Genomic DNA, 10457 nt, shown 5'->3' with positions numbered 1-10457 from the left:
TGACGCTGACACTTACCTGCTAGAATATATTCACTCCTTCACCAGCAGCAAGACACAACCAGTACATAATGTTCTGACTGGACTTCTACTTCAGTTCTCCCATTTCACCTACATCTTGACATGCATTGCAGTGCTTTGAATTCTGGAGCAGAACAGAAAATAATGTCCTTCTGCTCAGGTATGGTTTCTGTTAGCTTTACTCCCTACGCCAGCTTTTAGGATAACAAGTTAGGATCTAGAATAAACATGACCCTACTTCAGAGGGCAGAGGATTGAGACTACACACTCCCTCAGCACATCTAGCCCAAATGCGAAGCCATTACTATATGGTCCCTGCAAACATGACTTCAGCAGGATTAAGTAGAGGCCAGTTTATATTAGGTGACTGCATCTTAACTTCAGAGACCATACTATCTGTTTTAGCCTTTAAAGGCTCCCCTTTGCACAACCAGTCGAGGGATTAACAGCTGCTTGGAAAGAGGAAAGAAAAACTGTGCTTAAGACAGCACTGCTTGCTTTTTATTTATTTTCAAGACATCAGTATTACAGTTTTTAAACCGAGCAACAGGGCCAGTTCAGGGACTGCCCACCAGCAATGCCGGCAAAGAGGCCACAGATAACAGAACAGTGCCTCTCAATAAAGCCAACATTTTCCTTTGTGCAATAAATATGACCAGTAATGACTTTCTATCTCCTGCCTGAAGCCAGCACATCCTCCTCCAGAGAGGAAGAAGTGGAGTTCTCAGGTTTCTCACCCATTTCAGCACAGATTTAGTCCCCATTATGAAAAGCAACCACAGAAAAGCTTACACCAAATTACACTAGATTCCCCACAGCTCACACCAAAAAGAAGTACTTCAGCAAGTATGTGCCTACTGGCACCTCAGAGCCCATAATCACATGCCTCAAGGCTGTTCTTCAAATAGAGCTGCAGGTAATCTTTATATATCTGTGGGTCAGTCATTGTAGCCTTGACAGCAGGGTCCTCCTTCATGGCCTCCATCCAGCGTTGGAGCTTTGGGGTGTGACTCAAAATGCTACAGGAAAAGGAAAGAGACTGAATAACGTAAATGGCAAACTTGGAGGGCATGAAGGAAGCAAAACAACTTGAACAGTTCCATTTTACTGTTTGTTTTGCTTTCTCCTTCCCAGTATAAATGTTCAGCTCAGAGCTGGTGACAGAAACATGCATCAGATCATAGAAGACAGACTAGGATTTGGAAGGAGTTCTTGCAGAGCTTATACACTCTGCTAAGCTGAGCAAAAACACAAATAAGCACTTACTGTGCAAGATATCAGCATGTTTTTACTTTCATTATCTCTGCTGCAAAAGACACAGCTCTCATTTATCATCCACTCCAAGGGTAGAGGCTTGTGCACCACTGCCTCCCTCTGGAATGCTTTGTTAATGGTGATTCTTGAAACAAATGCTGTGTGCAGTGCTTGAGTCCTCCTCACCAGCTCACAAAGCTCTTTCCTCTCTCTTGGATACCAAGGCAAGCTGTGCAGTTTGTACTACCTGGCAACCCAGCAGCTCAAAACACAGATGCAGTCTATTGAGAAAACTGAAGATGTAACTAAGACTAAATCCACGAACCCACTCATACACAGCTGAAAACAAACAAAACCCCAACCACTGTGGGGCAAATCAAAAGCTTAAGAGGAAATCATTATTTTCAGTCTCTTCTGTCGGACTGAGCCAAGTACTGTGCATTACAGTTAACTCCTGAGTTTAGTTAATGCATAACTTCCACTAACCCTTACCCAGAAAGCATCTTTTTCTTAACACAGAATAGCTTAGATCCCCAGTCATTCAAACACCTTAATGACTCCAGACCTATGCTCCTATATTGCTTGTAGTATTTACCATTCCAACCAAGGACCACACAGCAGATAAAGTGGGTCAGCAACCCATCAGTAAAGCCCTCATTTTACAGTGCCTGAAGTTTCAATGCTAAGGATTCCTGTGTCTTGTTCTTCAAGAATGGTTCAGGCACCAGGGTGAGATTAACTGTTCTATGCTCACCCACTTCCTCATACAAATTGACTCTTTAGCTCTGTTTTAAGGCAGCTATAAAGCAGTTTTCCTCTGCTACCATTTCCTTACATAATATTGCAATACCATGGTAACTGAAGCTGTCTAAGGATATAACAGACCAAGGTGTTTACTTACATGTAAAAATCCCCCACTATTACAACAGAGACAGATCTATTATTTACAGCAAGTTAGGATACAGTTCATCCATCTCAAAATAAAATCACTCTCCTTTATCAAGCTAATTTTTCTAAAGAGGCACAGAAAACTGCATTTCAAGCCTGAGGCTTCTGGCCAACAAATCTGAGCTTAGGCCTTCATTCCTCCATCCCCTTCAAATAAAGATCATTTTCATCTATGATGTTAGGGATGAAGTCCTGTATTCTGACTACTTTTTCTGGATCTGGCAAAATTATTTTGCAGGAAAACAGATATTTTGTAGGAATTGTTTAGAGAAGATCCCTGAACAGCTCCTTTCTCTTTTGAGAAGATGCTTCCCCCAAACTGCAACACAACACAAACTTTCTTCAGCAGCCCCCAAGAGTGGCCCATTGCTGCACAGTGTACGCAAAGCTTATGCTGAGGCACTTCAATACACACCACAAGCTAAGCAAGGTACTCACTCCTTCAGCTGGAATGGCTCCAGACGTTCAAACCATGGCCAGATCATGTAGTCAAGCATGGAGATTGAGTCCCCCCCATAGAACACAGTGTTGCACTTGGACAGAATCTGTGAGGGGTGAGAGATGACAAGTACCCCCTCAGAAGGAAAAGTACCACAACAGGACACTACAGTAGCAAAAAGCCCACTTCACAGTAGAAATGCAGGCATACTAAAGCAACCAGACAGCAAATAATGGAGATACAGCATATTTACCCTATGCATGCAGTATATGGGGAGTCAGAGCTACTCTGTAGCTACTACAGTATCACAATTAACTATTTCATACACCGTCAGTCCAGCTCTTTTCCAGAGGTTCAAAACCACAATCACTAGTGAGCTGCAGCTTGTGCACTAAAGAAATTTAGCTCTCAAAATCCTTCAGTTTGAGATTTCTTACCTGTCAAAAAGCATTAATGCCCAGACTAATCAAACATAGCAATGCACATGCATTTCTTGAACAATAAATCCAGCTAAATGCAACATCCACATAGGCTAAAACACTGTTTTAGCAGGAACTCACTAAGCCCACAGCACTTGAGGCCAAGTGGTGCCAGAAAAGCATTTCTGACATTACATCTAGAAAGGAAGTGTAACAGCCACATATACCAAAGAGATCCCCACAACTCAGAAAGCAGAGGACAAGAATTCATCAAGTTCTTCTGTTACATTTAGGTTTCTGATACGTTTCAAGTGTCATGGTTATCCAAGTTTAATGTGCTTTAAGGAACCTCCAGAGCTTGGTCTCATCTTTCGTAAGACCAGTTCCTGTTTTCAGGCACTTTAAAGGTGGAACTCAAGAGACATTACAAACCTTTGTATTTCTGGATACACAACACTATACTCCTGTACCACTTACTCCCTGTCCCCAAGACCCCATGATCCAGTAAGCCCCTCAGGAAGCATGAAGCTGTTTGGATTATGACATTTCTGGCAGAATATAACCCATCAGTTGCACAGCTGCAGAGATAGGAACACAGCTCCCTCTGTCGGGTAGCAGCAAACACAGAAGCATTTCAAAACACGAATCTCCTTGAATCTCTCATGCAATAAACCACATGAAGTTGGCATGGCTCCGTTCCTTCCCCTCATCCTCAGCTGACCTTCAGCTGGTGCAGAAAAATTCTTCAAGGTACAGTAAAATAGAGGGACTGAAGGAGCAGCAAGTATTTCACAGCATTAATAAAGCAGGAAGAAGGTTAATTCTTCCTTAAAATTTAACAGATCTGTGTTTCAGGGAAGTGAAACACATGGCTTGCCCCAAGAGCTCATTTGTTATCTGCACTACTCCAGCATCAGCCTGACCAAAGAGATAAGGATACCCTAAGAACGATTTTACTTTGGCAACTCAAGGGAGTGGAGAAGCAGAATGCATAGGACTGTTGGGAGAGCTGGGAACGTATTAGGAAGCCATTGGTAGCTTTGCACCTGAAGAAAAACGCTCTGGAGGAACACTTCTTCACCAAGTCAGACAAGCATTAGTTGTGACTGCTAAAGATGCAGAAGGAATGGGTTAATGATACAGGCAAGTCCGACTTGTTCAGACTAGCCAGCAACCATTAGTGCCATGGATTATGAAGTCCTAATACAGCATAAAAGCCACCTGACACTTCCCTGGAGCTCTGCTGAAGCTGCATTACACCACCAGTAGCACAACATGGCCCAGGCCTGGATGTGCGCAAGGGACAGATTACATTCTGCTCTGCCCCATGTCCAATAAAGATAAGCTCTTGAACAAAAGAGATTTTGTGTTGTTGCAGGGGTATGTGCAGTGATTTCAGCAAAGCTCCAGCACAGATGCTCTTCAGCAGCTCAGACTCCTATTAGAACGTGTGGCAAGGTCTCCTTACTTTTAATGCAAAGCAAAGATACCTAAGATAAGAGCAGCAGCCAGAATTCAAAAGAATCCACAATTCTACAGAGTCATCACCATATATAAGTTTAGTTTAGCTGTGTGGAGTTCTCTCTAACACTGCTGTTGGGCATCCTAGGCTGGGGAGTGTAAATTGAAAGATTATTCATTCCTGTAACTACTGAGATCTAGCTCCAAAGGCCACACTACAAAAGAAAAAATGGGATCATACAATGACTGACAACCTGCTCATTGATCACGAAATACTCTTACCTCTTCAAATTTGCCAAACTTTTCAACAATCTCTGCTTTCAGTGCTGTGGTGTCCTGTCCATCTTTGACTGCCACAAAATACTTGAAAACCAATGGTGTTATCTATACAAAGGAAAGTATAAAGTTTTTAATATTCCTATTACAATAATGCAAGCAAGTCACTCAGACCTTAAAATGTTAAATGTTAAGATATTAGGTTCAAGTTAAATCTTAAAGATTTAACTTTAAAGAGTTAAATAAAGTCCGTTAATAAAACCTTTCATGCTTCAGAAACTATAAGTAGAGTCTTAAAGGAAGAATAAGTGCAAATACTAATGAATTTTGTAATAAGAGAACAATGAAAAGAATGGCATGTTTCCCATTTGCACACACTACTAAATAAGCAACCAAAAAGCTAGCAAAGTGCAGAGTTCCCCAGTTATACATTCCTGAATTCCAAATGCACTTTTATTATCAACATTAAAGGTACTTTAAGAAAGAGACATGAAGCCCAGGGTATGCAGGCTTGTACAGATCTGTGCATTTTCTGATTTGGCAATTGAGAAATTAGCATCCAGTACTAGAAAGCTGCCCAGTGGCCAAGCTTCACTAAATTATATTCTTCAAAACTCAGAAAACCATTTTTCTAAGATCTTGTCATCCATACAACCAACATTCAATGCATGTTTTGTTTCTTGCAATATGTTTTCCTGTGACCCTCTTCCCATCATGCCTATTCAGAAAGGCCTGTTGTAAATTCATCTTCCTTTCTAACCCTCTTCTTTGTCCACATCTCTTTGCATCTTCTGTTGCTTCCTCTCCCCCATTTCTGCCTCCAATCCAAACAGACTTCTTTAACTTCCTAGACTCTTCAAAGCATATGCTCGCATAGAAGGTTACTTCCAGTCAGCTACAGTGCTCTCCTCCAACCTCCAGAGAGCCAAAACCTCACACATCCCGTGTCTACAGCTACCTATCATCCATGGTTGTAGGCTCTCTCAGTCAGGCACTTCTTGCATTCCACATTCATACAGTACTTCCTAAAGGAAGACTCAGATTAAAATAAAGCAGTTGCTACTGTCCAGGTCTCAAGTGTTCAGCTGGTTTGCTCCACTAACTTTTGTTCTGTTGTGGGATGCTCAAAATCCTGTCTCAGTCACATACACTCCCGCTAGTTTAGCTGTCTTTCTTAATCCGTCCCAAAACACAAATGCTAGGGGCAGTTCAGACACACAGTGGCTTGTATGCGCTCACAGCAAGAGACCCCAAATAACTCCTCCCAGGCACAAGATCTGCCTTGAAGGATAAAAGCAGCATTGGCAACAGAGCTGCAGGTTTTGGTGCTATGGTAAAGAAACACATTCCCACACTGATCCTACAGTACCTTTGAGAAATGTTCCAAGAGCATCTTCTGAAAGGCTCGCTCATATGGGTCCGAAGGCATCAACTTCTTCCCTGGAAATGCATCATCCAAATATTCACAAGTGATTGGGGACTCATAGATCAGCTGGCCTTTGCTGGTCTCCAGAACAGGAACCAGCCCAAAGGGGTTCTTCTCAAAGAACCAGTCAGGTTTGTTCTTCAGATTGATGTTGATTACTTCGTGGCTAAAAGAGCAAAACAAGACCCAGGCTCAGTTCTGTTACAGGCCATACCACCCTGGTGAAATGCAGTCATTACACTTCAACAGCTACAGTACTTGAGTGGCTGAAACATAGAATCAACTAGGTCAAAAAGACCTTAAGATCAACCATTCCACCACGACTGCCAAGTCCACCACTAAACTCTTCACTGAAGTCCTTCGCACAACTAACCGTTGCTGTAAATTAAGTTCAGTTAGCTGAATACTTTTAACTGTCTTATTTTGCCTGAGTAGCTTTGCTTAGCACCATTAGCTAAAGTTGTTGAAAGCTGCAAGCTGTGACCTAGAAAAGTTGAACTTATCTTGAACTATTGCTTAGTTATGTGAAGGGAGGCCCGGAGACCAGTGCAAACAGTAAGATAAGGAAGCCAGGACTGAAAGCAGAAGCTGCAACTTACCCAGCTAATGGCCCACCTAGATCCAGAGAAAGAATCCAATTAGGAACAAGACCCCAGACCAAAAATCATGGCTGGACCAAGAAATGCATGAAAGATCAAGAACGTGTGAAAAACAAGTTCAGAGACTGCAAGGGTACAAAAGCCTGAGGGTTTCTTTGTCCTGTCCCTCTCCAGAGATACCCAGCTCAAGCTGTCCCTATTGCTGTACCACTCGATCATTAAATTATCTGTTTTCCTGGAATCAGACATCTGAGCCTCTGCTGTGGGAAACCTAAGGCAAAGAAACATCTTTAACATCATCCAACATGTACAAATACTGACGGGGGGAGGGAGGGGCACTTCACTGGAAAATAACCAGCATTGACTTAGAATGAGTTGTTTAACAAACTAGTAAAAAACACATGAATAGAGATAGCTGTTGCAGTCATGCTAAACACAAAGCTTAAGCTCAGAATGCAGCACACTTCCACATGCAGGTTAGGGGTATTCTGTGAAAGAAGCACAAGTAAACTACACTCCAGTTAAGAACTGCAGCTGATTTTTAATCTGACCTTACACCAAAGAGCACACTAGGAGAGCATCCTATCCATTTATCTTCCCCACCTATTACCTCAGATAGAACAGGTGTTTAAGGTAAATGCAAACAGATACTGATAAGGTCTGCCAAACACAACTTAACATGCAAAACAATTGAAAGGTTATCAGAAGGCAGCTGCCACACCCAGGTAGCCATAAAAGCCCTTCAAAATCACTATACCAAAACAAACTTCCCAGTTCCAAGATCAATCCAAAGACACTAAATAAAGACAGAATTAAACTGACCTGAAAGTTTTAATATACCTACTCTTTTGAAGAAAGAGCCAAGAAAGAAAAAAACAAACCAACCAACCCAACTCTCATCTTGTTATCAGGAGAACTGAATGGTAAGCATTCACTATGCTAACATGAACCCCAAGCCCTGTTAACAAACCTTTGGCAGGCCTGGGATTTGGTGGGAAACAATTTGGTGGAAAAACCCATTACTTTGAAACTGTGAACTGAGAGAAGCAGTAGACCCCACTTAAAAACACTGAAAGGACATGGCTATCCCGAGATAAAAACAAGCTTAAGTACTCAACTCCATTAACTTTCTGCAGCACAGAAATGAGATGTTACGGTAACATGGTACATCTTTTAAAGAGGCCATTGCTTTTGAATCTCCCAGAATTTTCACTGCAGCTTGCATCAAACCCAAACAACATACTTTAAGGCTCTACCCACAACAAGCTCAAATGTTATTACTGCAAACATTCAGGACGATATACGAAGAAAAAAAGAATCAGCTTGGGGGTTGCCCCTACCTATTTATATAGGGCCTTTACATCACTGATTTCATAGCAGCCTTCTTATTTCCCACTTCAGCAAGACACTGCCCCCAAAAACAAGTCTTAAGTTCCAGCTTTAAGGCAAAAATCACCCCCAGAAACCCCTTTCTTGTTCACTGCTTTCAGGGATGTTTAGCCAAGAGCCATTCAGGATGCCCACGTAAGAAGAGAAGCTCGGACCGTTCCCTGCGGGCCCCGACAGCCCTCGGCGGGCAGCGGTACCGGGGTGTGGGCAGGCCGGGAGCGGAAGAAGCACAGCCGGTGGGGAGCCGCGCAACAAGCCCCACAGGCCCGCCGGGAAGGCCTCACCTGATGCCCTTGGCGCGGAGGACGAGTCTCGTTCTCTGGGCAAAGGGGCAGAACCGCATGCTGTAGAGCCGGATCACCCCCTCGGGCACCGGCCCCGGCGCCGCGCTCCCTGAGGAGACAAGAGGAGACCTGTTACAGCCATTACCCGCCCCGCGCCCCCCCGCCGACCAGGCCCAGCTGAGGTGATACGGCAGCGCGCTGCGAGCCAGGGCCGCCGCTTACCCTTGCCCAGGCTACGAGAGTGGTCGCCGGCCATGGTGATGCACTGTGTTGCGCTCTGTCCGCCGCGTTGTGTTGTGCCTTTCGCCACCACCCCGTCCCCGCCTGCAGGAGGCGGGAACCACCGCTCCTCAGTGGGGCTTGGGCGGGCCGGGGCCGGCTTTCAACCCCTCAGCAGTGATGAGCACCTTGCCTCAGGCGCTGACTCCCATAGCGAGCAGAAAGCTTGTATTTCGGGGAGATAAGGGAGCTCCCCGGTAGCCCTTCCCTAAGCTGACCGTCCTCCCCAGCGTGGATGCTGAGCTGCTTGCTGGCACAGGCACTATTAAACTGCACTTAATATTCTCTTTATAACCTCAGCACAACCCACACCAGCTGGCACTGCCATTCAGATAAGACCGATGGCAAAGCTCCACCCCATATACCTGTTGTGAAGTGGTGCCTTCAGCAGATGGTGAAGCACCAGTCCTCCTTCTGCTTCTCTCCCTAGAAAGGGTTCTCTCCTCCTACAGCACCACTGCATCACTTACTGCCATCAAAACCCCATCCCACCTTGAGGATAACAAGGGGGTTTTCTCTCTCATGAAGCTATTCTGCTTCATGACAAAAACCCTAGAGGAGACAACAGATAACCTAAAAGATAAGGGGGTGCAAGCAAAAGCTACATTCCATTTAATTACTACTTAGAGGGATTCATGCTTGTTTCTGCAAACGTAACCCATGGGAGCATCAGTATGTGCACACAGCAAAAGAGGGAACGAAACCATGGACTGAAGTCCTCTCCAACCCTTTTGCTCCCTCTTCATTTGAGGCAAAGGCACCAAGGCTTTACCTGGACCAGCTTTTTGTGAGGTATAGTAGTAGAAATGGAGAAGCTTACATTTTAATGCATTTCACACAGCATCCAAGTTGGTCTGTGGTCCTAGAAATAAAATGCTTCCCTACATGGGGGTCCATGCACTTCCGCCCAGCCTTCAGGTCAGAGCTGCATGTTATTAACAAGCAGCACTTTTGTAGGCACCAGAGGGCTGGGGCAGTCCTTGCCAAAAGGAGGGAAAGTCCTGGCCTCCTTGGCGATGGTCACATCTCTGTCAAATCCCCAAGGCTAACAGAGGAACCAGAGCTTCTCCAGCCTCATCAGCAGATCCATGTTCGCACAGTGGGGAAGTTTTGCCCGTTGGTGACTTTTGGTTTTGTTTCGTAACTGGATATGGGCCTCCAGGCATCATGTTGCAATGACCATTATTTTCTGCAGTGATCTCTCCTGCAAGACAAACACTGAGGTAGCCACTAGTAAAGTAACCACACACCTGACACCACTATCCATTAGAATGGAAGAACCGCATGATTTGTTGATAAGTCGTTGTGGTTTGATTAGGTAATTAATTGATTATGTAACAAGCAGCTGTGAAGGCAGCAGTGATTTGTTGCACAAGCCTGCCATGCCCTAAGCAAACAGAACCTGTACGTGTCCTGTGCCAACAAATAATTCCTCCTGACACTAAAACAAAATAGCTGTTAGAGGACATATTTCTCATTCCTCCAAGTGCCTGCCCCTAGGAGAGATTCAGCAACATTCTGGGTCATGAGAAAAAGAGAAACTTAATTTGAGATTGCCTTTAGCAATTAAGAACAGTCTGCTAAGTCACAGCCCAGAAAGAGACATGTAGGAACCCAAAGCAGCATCACAAGATCTGCGTGATGCAATAGCCCCTCAAGGGCACC

General features: G+C 44.3%; 1 protein-coding gene across 1 annotated transcript; it reads right to left on the bottom strand.

Annotated features, from left to right (window-relative positions):
• Nucleotides 1-499: 499 nt before the first annotated feature.
• Nucleotides 500-8788, bottom strand: LOC133222693 (glutathione S-transferase omega-1-like). The gene is made up of 6 exons (XM_061372625.1): nucleotides 8736-8788; nucleotides 8514-8622; nucleotides 6185-6407; nucleotides 4822-4923; nucleotides 2659-2765; nucleotides 500-1037 (listed from the first exon to the last, which is right to left on the bottom strand). Exons 1-6 carry the CDS (start codon nucleotides 8767-8769, stop codon nucleotides 884-886), a joined length of 729 nt encoding a protein of 242 aa, XP_061228609.1. The 5' UTR covers nucleotides 8770-8788; the 3' UTR covers nucleotides 500-883.
• Between the last annotated feature and the right edge of the window lie 1669 nt (nucleotides 8789-10457).

This window comes from Neopsephotus bourkii, unplaced genomic scaffold (genome assembly GCF_033783945.1).
Source record: "Neopsephotus bourkii isolate Nb327-2 ecotype Australia unplaced genomic scaffold, CSIRO-AGI_Nbou_v1 NB_1615, whole genome shotgun sequence".
In the NCBI taxonomy this organism is placed as follows: Eukaryota; Metazoa; Chordata; class Aves; order Psittaciformes; family Psittacidae; genus Neopsephotus; species Neopsephotus bourkii.
The sequence above is the reverse complement of the archived record's forward strand: the minus strand, read 5'-3'. Positions and strand labels throughout refer to the sequence as shown.

What these genes read in the sequence shown, in the direction of transcription:
- LOC133222693 (XM_061372625.1), bottom strand. Translation starts at nt 8,769, where the DNA reads ATGGCCGGCGACCACTCTCGTAGCCTGGGCAAGG. An exon ending in CTCTCGTAGCCTGGGCAAGG is followed by an intron (nt 8,623 to 8,735) that starts GTAAGCGGCGGC and finishes TTGTCTCCTCAG; the next exon opens with GGAGCGCGGCGCCGGGGCCG. An exon ending in AGTTTGGCAAATTTGAAGAG is followed by an intron (nt 2,766 to 4,821) that starts GTAAGAGTATTT and finishes CACCCCTCACAG; the next exon opens with ATTCTGTCCAAGTGCAACAC.